Here is a 22,027-nt window from a genome sequence, read left to right on the forward strand (position 1 = left end):
TTTTATTGCAGGACTGCGAAGTCTAGTTCTCATTCTTATTGATTTACAGAATTTTGAAAAGTAAGATTTGAAAAGGTAAGATTTTGTAATACCGACCTACATAAAAAAAATCAAAATACTGGATTTTGGATCTCATACAGAATTTTTGATTCACCTACAAAAATTTGATAACACAAAATTTTATAATACAAAAGAATCCGTTTCTGAGTTTAAAACATGTACATAGGTAAAGTTTTAACCGAGTCCACTTTTTAATGTGGTGAGCCAGGATTGAACGGCCAATAATAGAAATAGTCAACGCGTTGACTCTTTCAAGTAAAAATGACGTCAAAATCTTTTAATGAAAATGTGAAATCATCTGTTATTCTCAACAGAAAATGCTTTTATTGCTACACTATGAAACTGGCATTGACACACATTTTGGAAGCTGTAAACGTTGCAGGTGCGTTGAAAATAGTGTTATTGGTGACTTCATAGAGTCAACGCGTTGACCAATTTTGCTGATCGTTCAATTGTATCTTTAGTAAAAAAAAACAATCTTATTATTGGATGAATTTATTAAGTAAAAACAAGTGTCTACAAATAATGAAAATATTGATCGAACTACAACACGATCACCATTTTTTCCAAAAGGGAACAAAAAAAAATGGATCAGAGAAATGGCTATCATTTTCAAAATTAACAATTTCTGAACCGTAAAATAAAAATAACATATTCATAAAATTAACATGTATCAATTCCACTTTTTATTATATTAAACCTCTCTTTCGAAATTGTTATGCTTTTATTGCTGAGGGAATAACTCTTTCGTCTAGGCAAGTTTTCCAGGGTTTTGCAGGAAATGCTTCAAAAATGTAAAAGTGCAGTTAAGTAACCTAATTCCATGTATCCATTTGTTTACATACTTATACGCAAGCAAAAGTCTAGGGAAATCATAATTTCTATTTAATTCCTTTAAATGATTGGCTCTTATTTTTTCTAATTTTCAGCAGTAGTTATATTTATTTTTTTTGAAAAAGCTAAAAAATGTAGTAAAGTATCTAAAATTATTTCAAATTTAGGATTCCAAAATTGAAAAAGTCAAAAAACGAGAGGTTAAACACACGACTGGATTGAGAAGGCGTTCGGTAATAAACAATAAAAAAAAAAAAACTACATGTTTTGTATCCCCTTTCTCACCGTTTGATATTCGTGATAAACCTTGTCAATATGTTGGTATCCAAAACTTTTTATCTGTGTATACTGAATAAAATATTTGTGTCGTCCAAAAATGTATTATTAGTATATTCTACTTTAAAACAAAATTGTAAACTTTATATCATTCAACAAGACCGAAAAAATGTATCTGTGTAACTATAAACCCTTCTTTCTAGCACAATTTTTATTTTGTAGAAACAAAAAAGAAAATCAATTCAAAACAAGACAAAAGCACACTCTAAATGTAAACTCCCTTTTACTTGTCAAACATACTGTCAACACCACACATAAATATCCACCATGTATCCATTTGTTTTTGTTTAGCTTCCATCTATTTCCTGTTGTTACCTTAATAACGCAATTTATCTTTATTCTTTATTTTTAGTCACCAAGTCCTGCTATGTCCCGCATGGGATGGGCACTCAGAACTCTCCTGGTCACAGATAGCTCAAGTTGTTTGAAAGATAGAAAAGTAAGTTTTCATACCTACCTTCCTTATATTGGTAGTCTCGAATGATAGCCCTTCTTCGGTTCGGATTTCATGGGTTTTCTTCTAATCCTTCCGAAGAAGGAGAACGATACAACAGAGAGAAGATGAATAGTTACAAATTGAAAATTGTTCCACAGGTATCGGGCAAATTAATCAGGAAGTGTGCTCCAGGCACTGAATTGGTCGATTGGCTATTGAATCTGTCACCGATTGTACACACCAGAGCCCAGGCGGCGGGCATGTGGCAAGCTTTACTGGAAGAAGGAGTCCTTTCACATGGTATGAATCTATTATTTTGTTTTTTTATTTTCTTTTAAAATTTGTGTTTCTACCTTCGTGGTACGTTTTTCATTCGAGCCAGCTTATGCTTTGAGTTACATGCTCAGAAAATAAAATGCCGGAGTGTGATGATGGAATATCCTCTTCCGGGAGGGATATTTTTTTCTTTGACAAGTTTCCATGTTTTCCTTTGTAGATTTCTTGTTTTCTCTACAATTTTTCTTCATCTTGTTTTCATTTTTTTTCTTTTCAAACATAGTGAACAAAGAGCAACCGTTTAAGGATAAATGTTTTTTGTATCGATTTCGTGTTGACGAGGACGGTACAAGTGGCGGAGCACCACAAACGGATGATGTTAATGCATCTAACGACCATGTTCGTGAGGCATTAGGAACACTCTTCCAACGAGGACCAGATGCTACACTTCGCATGATTCTAAGAAAACCGTAAGTTGTAAAATTTTTTGTTTTCAATTTTTTTTTTTTGCTGTGTGTTTGCCTTAAGAATGAGAATGTTGAACGATTGTGGAATGCCAAATGAGGTTAGAACTGTTGGTGAAGGTTGAATGTTGAGTGTGCTAAAGTACTGGGCAGCATTTAAAACTGTTTAAATTCTCAATGCCCAATTGTAAAACAGTACCTACCTACACAACATAGTGCATTTGTAATGTACAATGTAAGTCCTGTGTGTGTTTAGGCACGATCCGTAAAGTAGATGGAGAATTGTAAGAGGAAAACTGAAAATAATTTATTACTACGTACATATATACTGCCTAAAAAAAAACGAGAGCATATACGTACTTTTTTGTCTGTTCTTATTTTCTATATCAAAGGGGCCCCCAGTTATCAAAGGGTCCCCAAAATTAAGTCTTGCCCTGGGGCTCCGACAACTCAACATACGCCCCTGAGGTTATAGAAAATAAGAACAGACAAAAAAGTACGTATACGCTCTCGTTTTCTTTAGGCACCGATGGATGTAGCTATCATTTGTTGGTCGCTAAGATTCTTCAAGTAATATTTTTTGAGGCCCCAAAATATTATGTAATTTTTCTTTAAAAAAAAATTTATTTCCTTGGGACCTTATTTTTAGATGAAATTTTATGTTACTGCCCCAATGGTGTATACATTAATCATTTTGCAAAGTGTTAAAAAGTAAAAAGTTTAGTTTAAATACATTGATTAATATTTACTGAAATTATTTTAATTCCATGATTCCCAGTTACAACCAAATTTCGGTTAATGATTTTTACTTGCGATATAGGTTATGTTATGCATTCGTACAAAAAAAAAAAGTTGAGATAACATTTTTCCATGACATTACGATGGTAGACAATGCCAAAAAAGTGGGTCCCGGAAGTCCGTCTGTCTGTCTGTCTGTCAGTCAGTCTGTCTGTCTGTCTGTATTAGGAGCTACAGCCTAAACGGATGGACCGATTAATGTCAAACTTGGTATGTAGCGTTATTTGGCGACTCTCCAGAGGGGTTTTTGGAATTAATTTTTTTGGACCAAAAATAACGGTACTTGTCATATACCGATTTAAGTAAAATTAAAATATCTCGAAAACAGCTCCAACGATTTTGTTTAAAAAATTCAAATGTTAGTTTTAAGCTAAGGTTTATCTTCAAATGAAAAAAATTTTTTTTGAAAATCATTATTAACGGTACCTGCCATAGAACGGTTTTTTTTCAAATCCGATTATCTCCGAAACTGATTATTCGATTTCAACGAAACTTTTTGTGAAGAAGCATTTATATAATTTACGTATAAACCAAAAATAAAATTTCCAAAAAAATAATTTTTGGATTTTTAAAAAAAAATTGAAAATTTTTTTTTGAAAAATCAAATTTTCGAAAACGGGACATTGAATTTTTTTGAAATTTTGTTTTTAGATGTTGATTAGTGATTTCTACAAAATGGCATACCAATTTTATTTTAAAACTTTTTTTCCAAAAAATTATTTATACAAAATTATTTTTTTTTAAAACGGCTCTAACGATTTTGAAAATTTTTTTTCTAAAAATGCATGTTAATATATCAATCAAAACTGCATACTTGTTTTGGAGGGCAATTCAATTTTAGATTTTATTTTATTTTTTTAAAAAACGAATTTTATTTTTTTTTCCAAATTTCTATATAAAGTCTTAAAAATTTAAGCAACTTTAACTCTAAGAGCAAGTTCGTGCGACCCAGTCGTGCATTTTATTTCTGTTTGTACTCAAAAATGCTTTTAAACGGATGAAACACGACATTGCCCATTTTCGAAAAATTGATTTTTCAAAAAAATAAAATCGAAACTTTAAAAAAGTTAAAAAATGTCCTTAGATGTGTTTGTTCCTTAAATTGAATAAACTTGTTTATATTGAGTAAATACTTAAAACTGTAATTTTCAGTTGAGATTCATTTTGGAAATTTTTTGTAATAAATTTGTTACTTTTGGTTCAGTAGGTAAATAATTTTTGGCATTTCAAGAAAATATTTAAGATTCAAATATGTACAATGTACATGTTCAGTAACAAATAAAATATACCTTCTTTAAAGACCAATAATAATTATTCTAACTATAAATCAAAATCGTTGTTTTTTTTATTTTATATAAAAAATAATACAAAGTTAGTGATAAACCCTTCACTTTTTTGTTTAATTTGTAATAGTATACCTACAAAATTAGAATCATGCATCCGTGAAACAATAATATTCATATACTTTTTCAGTTTTTAATCAAAAAAAAATAAGCACTTCTACAAAATAGAATAATGCAAAATGTAATATTTCTTTTTTCTATTTGCATTTGCAGCACTAAGCTTTATATTAAAATACGAATGCTGACATAATCCCCTGAAATAACTTGAATAAATCGTTCTTAAGGGATCAGCTGCATTCTTTTTCTTTTTTTTTCTATATTATGAAAAAGTAAGTATTGTCAAAGTTCATTCTTTGAAAAGTGTCTTCGCAGTTTGTTTGTAGCGCAAAATTAATTCTGTACCAATTAAGTTTTACACTTTGTATTTGTAATTGTATGCGAAAGAATACCAAGACAAGTTATGCATACATTTCCAGCGGAGAAAAATAAGTTTAAAAAAAAAGCAGTGAAATAATTTCTTAATTTTGTTCGTCTCAAATTCAAATGTAGAGAAAATGAATACAAATTATTAGCATATATTTTTTGTATAACACCACCGAATTTTCATATGATGATGAAGATAAGGTCTATCTTTCAATAAAGAAATTCTATTTTGAAAATCACTATTAACGGTACCTGCCATAGAACCGTTTTTTTTTTTTTTTTTTTAAATCCGATTTACTCCAAAACTACTAATTCGATTTCAACGAAACTTTTTGTAAAAAAGCATACATACCTATATATAATTTCCATATAAGCCAAAAATAAAATTTTGAAAAAAATAATTTTTGGATTTTTAAAAAATTTTGAAATTTTTTTTTTTTTTTTTGAAAAATCAAATTTTCGAAAACGGGACGACATTGATTTTGTTTGAAATTTTATTTTTAGATGTTGATTAGTGATTTCTACAAAATGGCATAGGTACCAATTTTATTTTAAAACTTTTTTTTCCAAAAAATTATTTATAAAAAGTTAGTTTTTTTAAAAAACGGCCCTAACGATTTTGAAATTATTTTTTCTAAAAATGCACTTTAATTTATATCAAATAAAACTGTAAACCTGTTTTGGAAAGCAATTTGATTTTATATTTTGTTTTATATCTTTAAAAAACGAATTTTATGTTTTTGTTTTTATATAGGTACCTTACCTACCTACATTTCCCAAATTTCTATATAAAAAGTCTTAAAAATTTAAGCAACTTATTTTTTTACGATTGATGTAGTATTATGTCCTTTGAGTTCAAGTTCAACAAAACCCAAAAATTCTTCTTCAATATTTGGTTTTTTTCTCATTGTCTGATGTTTCATTAGTGAAATCCTTTTTTTCTACCATTTGTTTGTGCATTCCCACTCTTTCCATTTTTCCATTTATTAACTGATTTGCTTTCCGGTGATATCCGGTGAAATATTTTCCAATGAATTTTCCATTTTTTCAACAGAATCAGTTCGTAAAACTTTTTAAATCTAAAATTGGACATCCATTGTTGAGGGAATATAAAGGCAATATATATGACAGGAAAGATATATAGATACATTTTTTTTCATTGATTGTTTTTTATTTCTTTTTTTGTACTTAGGGTTGATATGTAACGTTAGTGACGGAGAATATTTTTCTCTCTCTATTTATTGCCTCTTGGCAGTATTTTTTTTTTTTGATTTTCTGATCATTTTTCTAAGCACAGTAGCCGTAGTAGACTGTGATTCAAATTTGGTAGTTTCTAATTTTTATCATAGTTGTTTATAGAAATATCAAATATCCCATATTGCAATTAGCATACATAGTTTCCGAACAAAATATTGTTTGACAATTTTTGCCAGTTTCGTCGAAATCCATTAATTTTTTTCAAAATCTTAAAAGCCAGGTCATATGTCTCTAAAGTCGGTCTACGGACTACAATTTTGCGTGATGACGTCGCAAGAAAACAGGGTGCGGTTTTAAAAAAATAAATCAAAATCTTAGAATCCAAGTCATAAGAACATAAGTCTAACTTAGTTTGTTAAACTGTTGAACGATTTCCCCAAACCCCGTTACGAAAAATGGAATATATTTCATTGATGAAACTGTTTGCGCTGTCGAGCTCCTGATCAAAGATGAAATGAAAAAGCCTTTTACTTTTTTGGTTTTAACAAAGTTTTTAATTCTGAAATCTGGGGCTTTCACAATGACAATTTTTCGGATTTTATTGTAGGAAAACTTTGATAATATTACTCGTACAAAAGGTAAAACTTTTCGTCGATGCATTCGAGCCCTACCGACAGGCTTTGACATTTTTGAAGTGAAAACTTATTTAGTATCGTAGTTATTTGAAACAAGATGAAACGAAAAAGCGACAGGAAAAATCAATTGATTATAACTTTTTTGTTTAAATAGATAGATAAATGAAAATTAATACTGTAGATAGGTTATAAAATACCTAAACTATAATTGTACAAATTTCGACATGGTTGGCTTTAAAAAATTCTTACTTTTTTTGCACGCATTGTAGAAATATGATTGAAGTGTCATATAAATGATGAAATAATAAGCTTTCAGAATATATAAAATTTGTCATTAAAAAAAATGGATTTAATGGTGTTAAATTTTGCTGTTTTTGATGAAAATCAATTGGGTTCAAAAAATTCTAGCTCTTTTTGTAGAAGACATGGTCGAGCTAAAACAATAATCTTTCCGTTCATATAAAATTTGTTATAAGTTGTCAAATAAGAAAAATGGATTTAATGGTTTTTTATGAAAAATGATTGTTTTGAATAAATTATTTTTATGCTTTTTGCGCATTGTACGATTAAAAATTTAAGTACGGCTTTATTTTTAAGAACAATTTCTAATTGGTGATTTTTAAGGTTTCACTTCTACCACGTCTGAATTACACACATGATTTTGTTTTTTATTTGACAGAGGCAGTTCCCTAAAAAAAAACTTACAACTTTTAAAAAATAAACCTTGAAAACTCACTATTAACGTCTTCAATACGCAGTCATTTTTATTCAAAATAATAACAACTCCAAAAAAATGTTAAAAATGGATAGACTCAAGATTTCGTATCCTTTTTTATGGTACGGATAATGTACTTAACCTTTCTGCAACAAAATTCCTACAAAATTAAACCTTTTAGTCTTTTTTTTATATTATCTTAAATATAAAGATAGTTTAAAACTTATTTTTTATTTGCTCAGTTAAATTTATTAAAGATTACATTTTTGCAACTTCTTTTCTTGTATACTAACTACTGATATGGGGAACAGAAAGAACCCAATTAAAGTATTACAAATTAAAGAATTTACTTTAATCAGCTTACAAAGTACTGAACGTAAAGAAAAATTCCAGTATAGTTCTTTTTCCGTATCCTATTAGCCAAACTTCTACACAAACTACAAACATAATTACCTTGAATCCTGGGTGCATTGTGATTCTATATTGGGTTTTTCTTCTTTTTTTTTTTTTTCTTAAAGATATTTGAAGATTAAACAACTTCCCAACAAAATACATACAAATAAAACTTTATCCATACAGGATGCATCCAATTATCTAACACACATGCACTTTTGTACACAGAAAACTTGCCATGTTGAATGTGTAGCTTAACATTGCATGCCAGTAATCTTCTTGCAGACGAACTTCGAAAGAACTTTTATTTTGTATTGCATTCATAAGAGCTGGATTTAGATGAAAGACATACTAGAGTGGGCCAGAAATATAAAATCTTCCTCTTAAAAGACAAAATTTTTGAAATAGAAATAAGATCAAAAAGATTTGAGTTATTCATGAGAAAATCAAAAAATGAGAACAACTTTAGTTAAAAAAAGACTTTTGACACAATTGGAGAAAATTCTAGATCAGCTTGAGTGAAAACCCCTAAAATTTCGAAAAGAGACTTAATTTCTGAAAACACGTTTTATCACAAATTTTTCAATCCCAAAACTTTTTCCAAGAAGTTTACAACTTTTTGTCTAAGAAGGCCTTCCTTTTAAAAAAATCATTCACTAGCACAAAGTGCAACCCTGAATATTTGCCTTTTCTTGGATTTGTTCCTCTGCTATGCACAAGATGATGAAGTTTAAAATTTTCTTTAACCTTCTGGCTCCTTTTTGCTTCTATTAGATACTCGAAGAATGTGTGTTGTACATGTTGATATTTTCTTAAATATACTAAGGTATGGATGGTATTTTGCATCGTGTATTCCTTCGAATAACGTTCATAGATGTTTGTTGTTCGTCCTTTGCTCTTGGCATATAAGATGCCTTCAATGGCGAATATTTTAACCGATCTTATAGCTTTTTAGTCGATTTCTTTTAACTACATTTTTTTTTCATTTTTGTTTTTTTTTTCTATTATGCAGTTCACACGAACGAAGTCCTGAAGAATTGGAATTGGTATTTGAAGAACTTTTACACATCGCAGCACTATCACATCTCTCGACGAGCATCAAAAGGGAGCTAGCATCTATAATCGTATTCGAGTCACATGCACAAGCTGGAACTATTTGTAAGTATTTGAAACTTTATGATAAAAAAACAGTGCTGTGTTAAAAAAAAAATTTTTAACGTTAAAAGAGTAAGAGTAAGAGTAAGAGTAAGAGTAAGAGTAAGAGTAAGAGTAAGAGTAAGAGTAAGAGTAAGAGTAAGAGTAAGAGTAAGAGTAAGAGTAAGAGTAAGAGTAAGAGTAAGAGTAAGAGTAAGAGTAAGAGTAAGAGTAAGAGTAAGAGTAAGAGTAAGAGTAAAAGTAAGAGTAAGAGTAAGAGTAAGAGTAAGAGTAAGAGTAAGAGTAAGAGTAAGAGTAAGAGTAAGAGTAAGAGTAAGAGTAAGAGTAAGAGTAAGAGTAAGAGTAAGAGTAAGAGTAAGAGTAAGAGTAAGAGTAAGAGTAAGAGTAAGAGTAAGAGTAAGAGTAAGAGTAAGAGTAAGAGTAAGAGTAAGAGTAAGAGTAAGAGTAAGAGTAAGAGTAAGAGTAAGAGTAAGAGTAAGAGTAAGAGTAAGAGTAAGAGTAAGAGTAAGAGTAAGAGTAAGAGTAAGAGTAAGAGTAAGAGTAAGAGTAAGAGTCAGAGTAAGAGTAAGAGTAAGAGTAAGAGTAAGAGTAAGAGTAAGAGTAAGAGTAAGAGTAAGAGTAAGAGTAAGAGTAAGAGTAAGAGTAAGAGTAAGAGTAAGAGTAAGAGTAAGAGTAAGAGTAAGAGTAAGAGTAAGAGTAAGAGTAAGAGTAAGAGTAAGAGTAAGAGTAAGAGTAAGAGTAAGAGTAAGAGTAAGAGTAAGAGTAAGAGTAAGAGTAAGAGTAAGAGTAAGAGTAAGAGTAAGAGTAAGAGTAAGAGTAAGAGTAAGAGTAAGAGTAAGAGTAAGAGTAAGAGTAAGAGTAAGAGTAAGAGTAAGAGTAAGAGTAAGAGTAAGAGTAAGAGTAAGAGTAAGAGTAAGAGTAAGAGTAAGAGTAAGAGTAAGAGTAAGAGTAAGAGTAAGAGTAAGAGTAAGAGTAAGAGTAAGAGTAAGAGTAAGAGTAAGAGTAAGAGTAAGAGTAAGAGTAAGAGTAAGAGTAAGAGTAAGAGTAAGAGTAAGAGTAAGAGTAAGAGTAAGGTTTAAATATTATGAGAAGCTATATTTTTTACTTAATGTTTGTTAAAAATATCTGCACATCACTGTTTTGTGTTCACAGAAAACCAATACTATTCATAAAACTAAGCCCCATCTCAATATAAAGTCAGATACAAATGACTGTTTCTCTCTATTTGCCACTGTGTGACTGCGACATTATCCATTTCGATAGAAGTGTTAAAATTGAAAAACTTAGTGGACCGTTTAGTTTGTCAATTCTGTGTACCATTGAACCAATAAGTACTGGAATACGTTATCGTTTTCACTGGCTGGCTGGTTGGTTGGCTCTAGGGACAGGGACAATTTTATATAAATTCTTGTTGGAATATTTTGGTTAATTGAATTTTCAGTTACGTTCGTTGGAGTTCATTCAATTATTTTTACATTTTCACTCTGCTGAATATGGCAATTCGTTGGAATTGGAACTTACTATATGTGTACCTACTCTTGTTGGTGCATTGGACCAAAGGATAACCGTGAATATTGGATTAGTATGGTACTTAGTTGGAGTTTTGTCGCACTACATGAAGTACGACGAGGATGTGTGTTTTATTTTTTTAATTGAAACAGCTCTATTTTAATTATTTTACAATGTACATCTGCGTTTGTTGTAGACCAGACTTGGCCCGTTGCAAATAATGCAACCGTTAAAGTCAAGCTTCCAAGTGCGGTTAATCTGGTGATCCTTTGCTGCATTGAACACAAGGCTGTAGCTAGTCCTTGGCTTCTATTTCGAAATCAATAAAAAAATTTAAGAGAATTAATCAAGTTGCTTTCAGTATTATATGTAGTTCATTTTGGTCAAATATAACTAGTTTATGGCAAAGTTAGAATCAAACAAAAAAAAAGTTATGGATTCCTTTCAGCCAACCCTACCACTTCTACTATAAATAAAAACCTAACGCACAGGTAAAACTTTTAAATCCAAAAAATAATTATATTTTCATTAGGATTATAAATGAAAATAAATTAAGGGTACAAATGACATTTTTTGTCTAGTTTTGGTGGAACGAATAATAATAATTCATGATTTGGAGTTTTATGACTTTTACTGGGATTAATGGTGGCAAAATGAATTACTATTAATTAAAAAGTCAATTTATGCTAGTTTTTAACATTTACAAGGTAAATAATAAATTTAATGACAAAGTAAGGGGGATAATCCACTAAATTAGATTGTTTCAAAGGTCATAGTAAATATGAATCTTGAGTTGTGATACGCTGGTAAACAGCTAGCGGTTCTTTAATATTATATTCAAACCTTGGCACAAAATAGAAATACCATGGTATTAGTAAAATTTTGACATGATATGCGTTTTTCACCAGAAAATCTCACAAATACTACAATTTTGTAAACTTTTATATATGTAGATATTAGGGTGGGTCAAAAAATTTTTTTTTGATTTGGTACTCCGAAAAATCTTGCTAGATACCTCTAGAATATGCACACCAAATATGAGCTCTTTATATTAATGGGAAGGTCCTCCGCTTTGCAATTTTCCATTTTTACATCAAGCTTCTACTAAAAAAAATTAATTTTTTTATTAATTGACTTTTTACCAAATTTCTTTTCATATATTGTAGGAAATTCAACGCTCTACAAAAAAGGCCTTATACACTTTTTTCGTTTATCTAACCGTTGAATAGATATTTGAGGTCCAAAAATCGAGAAAATCTTTAAAAATTCGTTTTTTGTTCTTAATTTTGTAACAAATTGAAAAATTATAATAATCAAACGCGCAAGACATATTCTTGTTGGAAATTGATTGTTCCACAAAAAAGGTCTTGATAACTTTTTTCATTAATCTAACCATTCTCAAGATATTCGAGGTCAAAGTTAAAAAAAAATATAAAAACATTTTATATTTTTAAAAAATTTCCAATTCACTGAAACTTCATTATTTTTAAATTAGCAAGATATATTCTTGTAGGAGCTTAAACGTTCTACAAAAAATTCGTTTGAATCAAATTGATTGTTTTAACCGTTTAGAAGATATTCGTATCCAAACCAATGCTCACTGATTTCAATAGTTTTCTTATGACCCGTATGCATTGCGCAAAACCATTCCGAAAATTGCTCTTTCTTATCGTAACAGTTTCGCATATTAAACTTAGTTGATTACCCGCTTATTGCAGTTTAAACAAATATTATTTATCTATTTATTTTGTTGTTAATATTTCTTTTGTGTTTCAAATCACTAAAATTGTTAATATTTTATAAACAGCTTATCATTACCAAATTGTGTATTACTTTGTGTTTCAAATCACGTTAAAATTGATAAAAATTCTTATAAACATCTAATCAAATTAACCAAATTGTGTAATATTTTGTGATTCAAATCACTTTAAAATTGATATTGTTTTATATAAAAATATTTTTCATGTATTTTGTTTAAATTTATTTTTTTTTTTAAATTTTAAAATTTTTGCTTTTTATTATTTCTTTTATTTTTAAATCATTTTATGAAATGTCATCTCAGGCAGACGGCAGTATTGCCATGTCCTTATTCTTAAGTATATAAATTGTTAAACTTTATGATGAAAAAATAAAGAATCAATCTATCTATCTATCTATCCATTCCGAAAAATAGTTGAATCAACCTGGTTTTCGTTGTTTTTAAGTTGTTTTTTCACTCAGTGAAGTTTCTTACTTATATACTATTTTGAAAAAGAAAATTTTATTTGAACGCTTATTCTGTCCTCCATTTTGGATTCACCATTTGTAAAACAAAAAAAGTTGTCAACTTTTTCGTAGTCATGACTTTTCGTCAAGAAATTGCCGCGTTAGTAATTTTTAAGGGCAAATCGCGCCAAAGTCACCACCAGGGTACAAACCTTGCTCCGATCGGAGCAAATTTGCTCCACTTTTGATCGAAAAAAAACTATCTACTCCAACGCTCCGATTTTTCGCGATATACGCCACTTTTTTCACACAGAAAAATTGTTTAACTAGACTAACCTAATTAACCGAATTGGTATTGAAATTGTATTTTAGATTTTTTAGATTTGCAAACACATTTATGAACCACCTCTTGCATTAATCAATATAATATTAATATATATTAAAGTTTGGTTTTGTGTACGTTCGCTAACCGGCCACACCGGCTGACTTATTTTCTTAATTTTTTTTTTAAATCAAAGAGGCATAAGAGGAGAAGGTTTAAGGCAAAAAGATTTTATAGGGTAAATAGGGGTAACACGACATTGAAAAAAGAGGCTATTTTCTAAACTGTAAGTTGTAAAGAGTTTTCAAATGATAGACAAATTTATTCAATAGTTAAAAAAGGTATTGAAAAAATTCAAAAGAATTTCAAAACCAAGTTGTTAAGGTTTTTTTTGCAGTCATAGACCTTCGACAGAAGACTAATTACAGGTACGAAAAATTTTGCACAGAAATTTGAGTTACACCATTAGAAAGATATTAAAAAAAAAATTAGGGGTCTAATACGGATTTTTTTCATAGGCCCTGTATTTTGAAATATAAATTTTTGAAAAACAACTAATTTTTAGGGACATTTTTGAGTAGTTTTTTTATTTTTTTGAATTTTTAAAAGCCTGCAAAAAATCTCAAACTAATAGAAAATATAGGTTTTAGTTATGCCCATGCATGAGTATTTTGCACAGGCCACTTTTGCTAAAAGTTTAAAAGTGAATATTTTTAAACTCATTTTATGAACTTTTCAAGTTTTGATCCTTTTTTTTCATTTGAAAATTAACTAATTAAAGAGTCGAAAATTAGAAATAAATACAAGAAATGGCGGAACGAAGTCCGCGGGGTCAGCTAGTGGGTTTTATAAAACAATTAAATGGGTCCAAAATAATTATTTTTTATGAATCAAATTGACTTTTATTTAAGACTTTATTAGTTTTTATTTAAAAAAATTTCCTGAAAATTTAGGATTTTTGTTTTGTTTCAAATCTACTCCGAAAATGTTGCATTTGCTCCACTTTTTTTTCAAATTTGCTCCAAAATTTCATGACCAAGGTTCGAACCCTGGCCACCACTCTAGGCGTGTTTTTTAATAACATGATGTTTACCCCGGGGAAAGTGTGTGAAAACATCATTTATCGGATGGATAATTCTTTTTTTAACGTTGTTAAACTTTTTATACCTAATCTATTTCGAGTTAATGGATTTTGTCCCATTAAGTTTGTTCCTTTTTGGTTCGTTTCAATTTTTCAATTGACATCACTACGCAAGCAATTGACTGTGGAACTATGACGAAACGATCCCTGAAGATCAGATCAAACTAAATGATTACAATGATTTATAGTAACTTTCTAAAAAGCTTTTGATCAAATCCATCCTATAAAAGAGAAAAATAAATACAACTTGGAATCGCACATATTTGATTTAATAAATAAATTTGTTGTTTCGAAGAGAAAAAGCAAAAACACTTTTATTTAAAGAAAGATTGGAATATCTTAACTCAATAACATTATTCATACCTAACCATTTTGATTTTCATATCCTTTAAGCTTCTACATCATTAAATTGTAATATTTCTACCCAACTGGTAAGTAAACATTGAATACCATGCACAGATGTGGTTATCGATTGCCCATACTTTCTACCGAATTATCGTACATATCGCAGCCAATGTTACTCATCCACTTCAAAATGTACCTTTACAGCATTCAGAAGAATATGTAGGTAGGTACTCCATTTACTTTATACTTGTCTAGAAACTAAAACAAATGCCAGGAATCCTTTAGTTAATGCACTTGTGTCCTTGTTGAGTATGAAGAGATCTTTTGGGTGCAAAATTATCCATCGAAATCGATATTTCCGGCTTTTTATTTCTGATATTGTGTATAGGACATCGATTTTATCTGGTTCTCTTGAGATTACAGGGATTTGTTTCTGCTTCTTGTGAGGATGTGAGTTTTTCCGTTTGGCATTATATATTATTCTCGAATTCTTTTTCATCCCAAACGGACACACCAGACATCTGAATTGCCACTTTAATTGTTCATACAAATTCTCAGAGACTTAGACATCAAAAATACTTGTATGTATTCTCTTTAAAATTTAACAAGAAAAAAGTTTTACAAATAGGCTCGTAAATATCCTTTTTTCAAAAAAAATTTAAACTTCTTCAACTTTCTACATCGATTAATTACTTCGCTCAATTTAACTTAAAAACTTCTTTGTTCTTATCATTCAACTGCCTATACTAATGGCATACATACCATACACAATTATCTTTTTCACTCTTAAGAACACCAACACTTTCTTGAAATTTATTGCTTACGTTAAATAAATAATTACTTATTATTTGCCATAACTTTTCAAAACGTCTTTTCAAGTATCTGGTATCTGTATCCTCTTCTTGTCCTGATAAGAATTCAAAGTCAATAAACAGTTATCACGCCCACAAATCACTTCCTCATAAATATTTCCATAATTTCGTATATAAGTAATTAAATGGAAATGAGTTTCTTTAGTTTTAATTGACATCAAAAATACCTACTTACCTACAACATCCACTTTGAAGTTCTTCAAAATTGCTTGAGGTTATAAAAACTTCTTTTGACATTAATTATTGCAGTCTATTAAGCTACCACCCGCGACCGAAGTAGATTTTTCTTTTATAACATCACACCAACAACACTTTTATTGGAGAAAGTTAACTTAACATAGTCAATTGAAAGTATACCTCCCTTACATCTATAAGTTATAAAAGGGTTCCTACAAAATATAATGAGAGCATCTCACCCTTTAAGGAAGAATTCGTTTAGAAAGTTTTTCGCCTTTAGGCTTAGAGATGGTTGAATAATGATGATTTCTTGGTTAACTAAGTTACTTTTTTTTGAAGTGTTTTTCTATTGGTTTTTATCTATAAGGCAAAAACAGGCTACAAAATCGCCTTGCCCAAGTTTTTTTATGGTTCAATATTTTTATGACTTTAAAAAAAAAATACACTTAATTTTTCCGCGTAAATCCTTGATATTCTTTAATGGGTTGTTTTTAATAGAAAAATGAGACAAATTGTAGTTTTTAATTAAGAATTTTTCTCCTTCTTCAAAAGTACTTAATTTCCAGTGGAGACAGTGAAGTGCTCATTATTTTTCCCTTGAAAAAAAAAAAATTTTAATCAAAAAACTTAAAAATCCTTTGTTGTCTAAAATTTTAATAAATGCTCTTGGTTGTGTATAAATTTTTTTCTTCTTGTAATTTATTTCTTTTTTATTTTCTATTTACAGTATTTAATCAAGGTGACGAAGGTAGATCCTGGTATATATTATTAAAAGGATCCGTTGATGTTGTCATTCATGGCAAAGGAACAGTAGCAACACTCAAGACTGGTGATGACTTTGGTAAACTCGCTCTGATAAACGACGCACCGAGGTAAGCCTTTTTGAATGTGTAATAGAAATAAATCTTTTTAGTGTTTTGATAGATTTATGGGAATAGTTTTTTTTTATGGAAGTACTTCTTATAATGAATACAGAATTCCTAGTGAGATTGTGTTTTTAAAGGACTTAAAGTCGAATGCTCTGGAGAAATTTTTGTTAGTGGCTTACATTATGTTCACTGAACGCGATTTTTTTCTATAAAACTAACAATACAGTAAAAGTTTGAATTATAAAGTGACAGAAGATGACTTGTAGGTATTTTTTAATGATTGATTCAATGAAACCAAAAATTAAAAAAAAAGTTAATGAATTATTTATAGATAGGTATTGCTGTATATTTAAAACGACAGACGGACAGAATCTATCGTAAGCGCTTTCAAATTGATGGAACTAGACATACAATTTAAAATACCTATCTAAGTGTTTCAGTTGTGGAGAGGATTAAAAGTTATAAGTGTTCGAAAATATATAGTTAAAGAGTGCATTGCAATGACAATGACTACAAAGAAACTGGAATTTTTGACTTCAATAAAAATACAAACTTTAAAACCATGCTTAATTTTAAAAGCGTCATTTGAGTCAGCTTTATACTTTAACCAATTTTTGTAGCGGTTTTTCATATTTGTCATATGAATTTTTACTTGCGATATAGGTACTATAGGGCAAGTTTAGGATTCGTAAAAAAAATCGAACTCGAGATAACAATTTTACATGACATTACGATGATGGAGAATGCCAAAAAAGTGGGTCCGGCAATTCTGTCTGTCTGTCCGTCTGTCTGTCTGTCTGTCTGTATGTACCTCGAGCTACAGCCTAAACTATTCGAGTGATTTTGTTCAAACTTGGTAGTTAACAGTTTTGGGTGATTCCCTAGAGGACAAATTGAAATTTTTTTTTTAGGACCAAAACTAACGGTACCTGTCATATAACGGAAATAGAAAAATTTATTTTTTTCAAAAACGGCTCTAACGATTTTGATTAAAATTTTTGAATAAAGTATTACACATAAGAGCCAACTTTCGAAATATAAAAATTATTTTTTTTACAGTTATTAACTGGACCTGTCATAGAACGGTTTTTTAATTTATGAATATCTCGTTCAAGAATACCCCGATTTCAACGAAAATTTTTATACAAAAGCGTTTAAGTAAAGGTAACATTAAAACTTTAGAAAATTTTCAAAAAACTTATTTTTGGATTTTTAAAAAATATTTCAAATTTTTTTTTTTGAAAAATCAGTTTTTTGAAAACGGGTTTATGAAAAATTTTGAAATTTCGTTTTTATGCGTAAATAAATTATTTCTTCAAAATGGCATAGGTACCAACCTTTTTTTTGAAAAATGATAGAAAATTTTTATATATAAAAAATTATTTTTTTAAAAAACGACTCTAACGATTTTCGAAAATTTTTTTCTAAAAATTCATTTTTATACAAGAAGTAAACTGGCATACTTCGTTTTTTGTGAAAGATCATCTTAAACGGTATTTAATTAATTATAAAAACAGATTTTATTTTTTTTAATTTCTTGAAAATATCAAATTTTAAATTTTCTTAATTTTCTTGAATAAAAACCTTTAAAATTGGAGTAACTTTAAGCAAGTACGTGCGACCCCAGTCGTGCATTTTATTTTTTTTGAATATCTTCAAATTAGTGTCAAAAAATTTTCAGATGGGGCTAGGCCACCATCTTGAAATAACTAAAGTCTTCTTTTGGTTTGTCGGGGTATAATTTTTTTCTTTGTTGTACTGAAAATGCAAAACTATGCATTAAAAAAAAAAAAAGTGGTGACTTTTTAAATTTTTTTTTAATACTGAAAACACTTGAACAGCTTCTTTCGAGCAATGTCTTCCAAAATTAATTCAAAATTGTTTAAATTCAAAGAAGTCAGTATATTATTCAAGGTAGCCTAAGCCTATTTGAAAATATTTTTTTTATCAAAAATAAGTAATGTCATTATATTTAAAATTCATCTTTGAAGCTTTCAAATTTAAAGCTAAAAAATCTAGAAGGCTTTGAAAAGCTATCTAAAAAACTATTGGTCAACCAATTTAAATCTGTCATCGGAATACGATATTTTCAACTGGCGCCGAAAAATATTCGAAATGGTACTGCTTTTCCGTCTTAGTGTCACCTTGGCAAATAACTTGACTGGACTTATTTTTATCGCCAAGCTAAATGCATACTTTTGATTTTTTTTATTCACCAGAAATTTATTTTTCTTTATAAAAAAAAACTATAGCCATTGAGTTATTAGCTGTTAGCAAATACATATAAAAGGTTTATAAAAAATCTAAAATCTAATTTCGAATTCTACAAATGCTTCTGTCAGCAGAAACCCATTTCAAATAAAAGTTTTTTTTTTCAACCAATTGAAATACAAAATATCACCAAACTGTTTCATTAAAAAAGAAGAAAAAAAATTAAATCAATTAATCCACTGAACGCTGCTGACTGTCAACTTAAAATTGGAAATTGATCAGCGGAAAACCAATAATAATTATAATTGAATGATTTAAAATGCTTTTAAAGTCCATTTGCAATTATCAGCAGCATGCAAGAGTTCTCCTCTGGTTGATGAAAAGTTCTTTTATTTATGTATTCTGTGCTGTGCAAGCAATACATTGAATCATATACCTGCAAATATTCTCATCAATTTTGAATGAGCTGAAAGGACAAAAAGTTGTGTTTAATACATTTTTTGTTTTATTATTTTTAAGGATATCAGAATTTTATTTTTTTGCAAAATCAGTAAATGGAAAATTGTTAAATTAAAAATTAATAACACAAATATTGCTATGTGAATACAAGAGTCATTATAGAACTCTTTTGCTGTTGGGGTAGTTCAACAAAAAAAAGGGTTATGAAAACATTTTTATTCTGAGCACCAACAAAAAATAATCGATATCCTGTTTGAGTTTTTGTTTTTTTTTAAGCAACAGGTTTGATGGAAAATAGTTTTTTTTTTTATTATTGCCAACGCATACATACAATCAAAATGATGTAGGAACTTCTAGTTATCCCAGAATTTTATTTATTAAGTTTATTAACTAGTTACCAATTTGGCCGAGGTTCTGAATTATTGAATTAAAAATAATCAAGTACATTTTATATAAATTTTTATAACTTAAACAGAATTAAAGAAAAAATAAACATTCACGTAGTTATTAACTTATTTTAGTCAATTAAATTGAAAAAATAACTTACCCTTATTACCCATTTTTAATAAACCCATTCCTTTACTAAAAATTGTAATAAATTCAACAAAAAAAAAAATTGTAACAATATTTTATAGAGCTGCTACAATAGTACTAAAAGAAAATAATTGCCACTTACTGCGTGTGGATAAGGAGCACTTTAATCGAATCCTTCGGGATGTTGAAGCAAATACACTAAGGTTACAGGAGCATGGAAAGGATGTATTAGTATTGGAAAGGGTAGCTAAACAACGAGGACAACATTCAGCATTTAAGTATGTTTAAAAGAAAATAATTAATCAATACTTGATTTTAATGTTGTTTTTCGTTCATTAATTTGTTTTTCGATAATGCTATTCCTTGTTTAACCTTCTATTTTCACGATTTTTCCCTGCATGTATTTTTATATTGCAAGTCATATATATGTATCCTTCCTAAAGTGATTTAATATATTTATTTTCAAGTGTGTACATAATTTTATCTTTGTAAATATTAATGAAATTTACCAAACATAAAAATACTAAAAAAAATATATAAAAAAAACAGTAATAACTAGTATTTATATATTTTTCTGTAAATAATCCTGCAACATGTCTATGCACTTACAAACACACACGCACACACTTCATACCTAATATGTTATATTTAAATTAATTTCACTTTATATACTTTTTTTTCATTCGTTACTTTTATATTAATAATTTTACTTTGGAGTTTGTATTTAAAACTAGAAATTATTGCAATAAATCATTTTATGACTTTATAGTTTCAGAATGCTATAAATTTATGATTAATTTTTGGTGTTAAATAAATAAAATTAGGTATTATAAAAAAAAAAACATTTTTAAGTTTATTAGTATGGTAATTGGAATTGCATGAACTGACAGAATAATATAATAAAATTTAAACAGATGAAATCCCTTAAAATCCCTTAAAAATATAAATTAGAAAAAAATTTCAAAGAGAATTATATATGTCAATGGTTTCGAATTAAAATATTTTCTAACAATTGATCATTGAATTTACACCCTCCTCCTATAATTAGGTCTGCATACTCATTGCGTTCACTAAATTTTATTCCACTAATGTGTCCTAATAACTTTATTATTTTTCTAAGCTCTGATTTTTCAATTGTCGGTTAGACTATCAGAAGAATAAGCCTTAACTGGATTTTATCTGGCTATTGAAAAAATGGCTCTATAGTAAAATAAAAATATCAAAAGTCAATTGAAAAAAAAAAAACAGCTTTGAACTAAAAAGATTTGGTCTTGTTGACTAAAACAAAGTAAGAACTATAAAATATAGGCAACTCCAATTTTGATGCTTTTTGCTAAGATTTTTTCTGAGAATCAAAACGTAAAAGCTTTCCCGTCCAATATCCCGTCATAGTTATTTTAATTAAAATAAATCCAAATTTTGTGTCTGAACATTTATTTTTGAAAGACTATTTATTAGATGTCATTTACGTGTCACATTTTACGGTAGGCAATGTCATTATCTATTATATATATTAAAGTTTGGTTTTGTGTACGTTCGCTAAAAGGCCACACCGGCTAATTTTTTGTTTTTCTTATTTTTTTTAAATCAAAGGGGAATAAGAGTAGAAGGTTTTAGGCTAAAAAATTAATGATTTTATAGGTTAAATAGGGGTAATACGACAATGAAAATAGAGGCTATTTTCTAAACGGTAAGTTGTAATGAGTTGAATGTTGTTTTTAAATGATAGATAAATTAATAAATACGAAGAAGATTCACTTTATGATAGATAAATTAATTGTAAGGTTGAAAAAGGTATTGCAAAAATTCTAAAAAAATTCTAAACTAAGTTGTGAAGGTTTTTTTGTGCAGTGAAAACATCTGGTAGAACTTCGACAAAAGGCTTATTAAAGGTAGGGAAAATTTTTTACGGAAACTTGAGTTACACGATTGGAAAGATACTAAGAAAAAAATTTAGGCGTCTTATACGGATTTTTTTCATAGGCCCTGGATTTTGAAATTTTAATTTTTGAAAAACAACAAATTTTTATGGACATTTTTGAGTAGTTTTTAATTTTTTTGTAATTTTTATAAGCCTCCAAAAAATCTCAAGCTTATAGGAAATATAGGCTTTAGTCATGCGCAAGCGCATTTACAAATTTTTAAATTTTAAAATGATTTTTGACCGAATAACGGGAAAAACAAGTTTTTTTGTCCCAAGTTTTTTGGCCGTTTTTAACATAGGCCATATTTTACATAGGCCACTTTTGCTAAAAGTTTAAAAGTGAATATTTTTAAACTTATTTTACGAACTTTTCAAGTTTTGATTCCCTTTTTCA

The 22,027-nt window shown here is 28.7% G+C and overlaps 1 protein-coding gene across 5 annotated transcripts in view; it reads left to right on the top strand.

The window, feature by feature from the left end:
• The window catches only part of LOC129921566 (rap guanine nucleotide exchange factor 4), a 216,638-nt gene that overhangs the window by 180,617 nt on the left and 13,994 nt on the right, over positions 1-22,027 (top strand). For 2 of the 5 annotated variants that reach the window (XM_056003464.1, XM_056003467.1), the window contains 7 exons: positions 1,062-1,127; positions 1,583-1,669; positions 1,825-1,966; positions 2,226-2,412; positions 8,923-9,068; positions 16,364-16,508; positions 19,811-19,987. In XM_056003464.1, coding sequence (XP_055859439.1) covers positions 1,062-1,127; positions 1,583-1,669; positions 1,825-1,966; positions 2,226-2,412; positions 8,923-9,068; positions 16,364-16,508; positions 19,811-19,987 — 950 coding nt within the window. The remainder of the gene's footprint in view (positions 1-1,061; positions 1,128-1,582; positions 1,670-1,824; positions 1,967-2,225; positions 2,413-8,922; positions 9,069-16,363; positions 16,509-19,810; positions 19,988-22,027) is intronic. The other 3 variants (XM_056003465.1, XM_056003468.1, XM_056003466.1) reach the window with 2 other exon arrangements.

The sequence above is a fragment of the Episyrphus balteatus genome, chromosome 1 (genome assembly GCF_945859705.1).
Source record: "Episyrphus balteatus chromosome 1, idEpiBalt1.1, whole genome shotgun sequence".
In the NCBI taxonomy this organism is placed as follows: Eukaryota; Metazoa; Arthropoda; class Insecta; order Diptera; family Syrphidae; genus Episyrphus; species Episyrphus balteatus.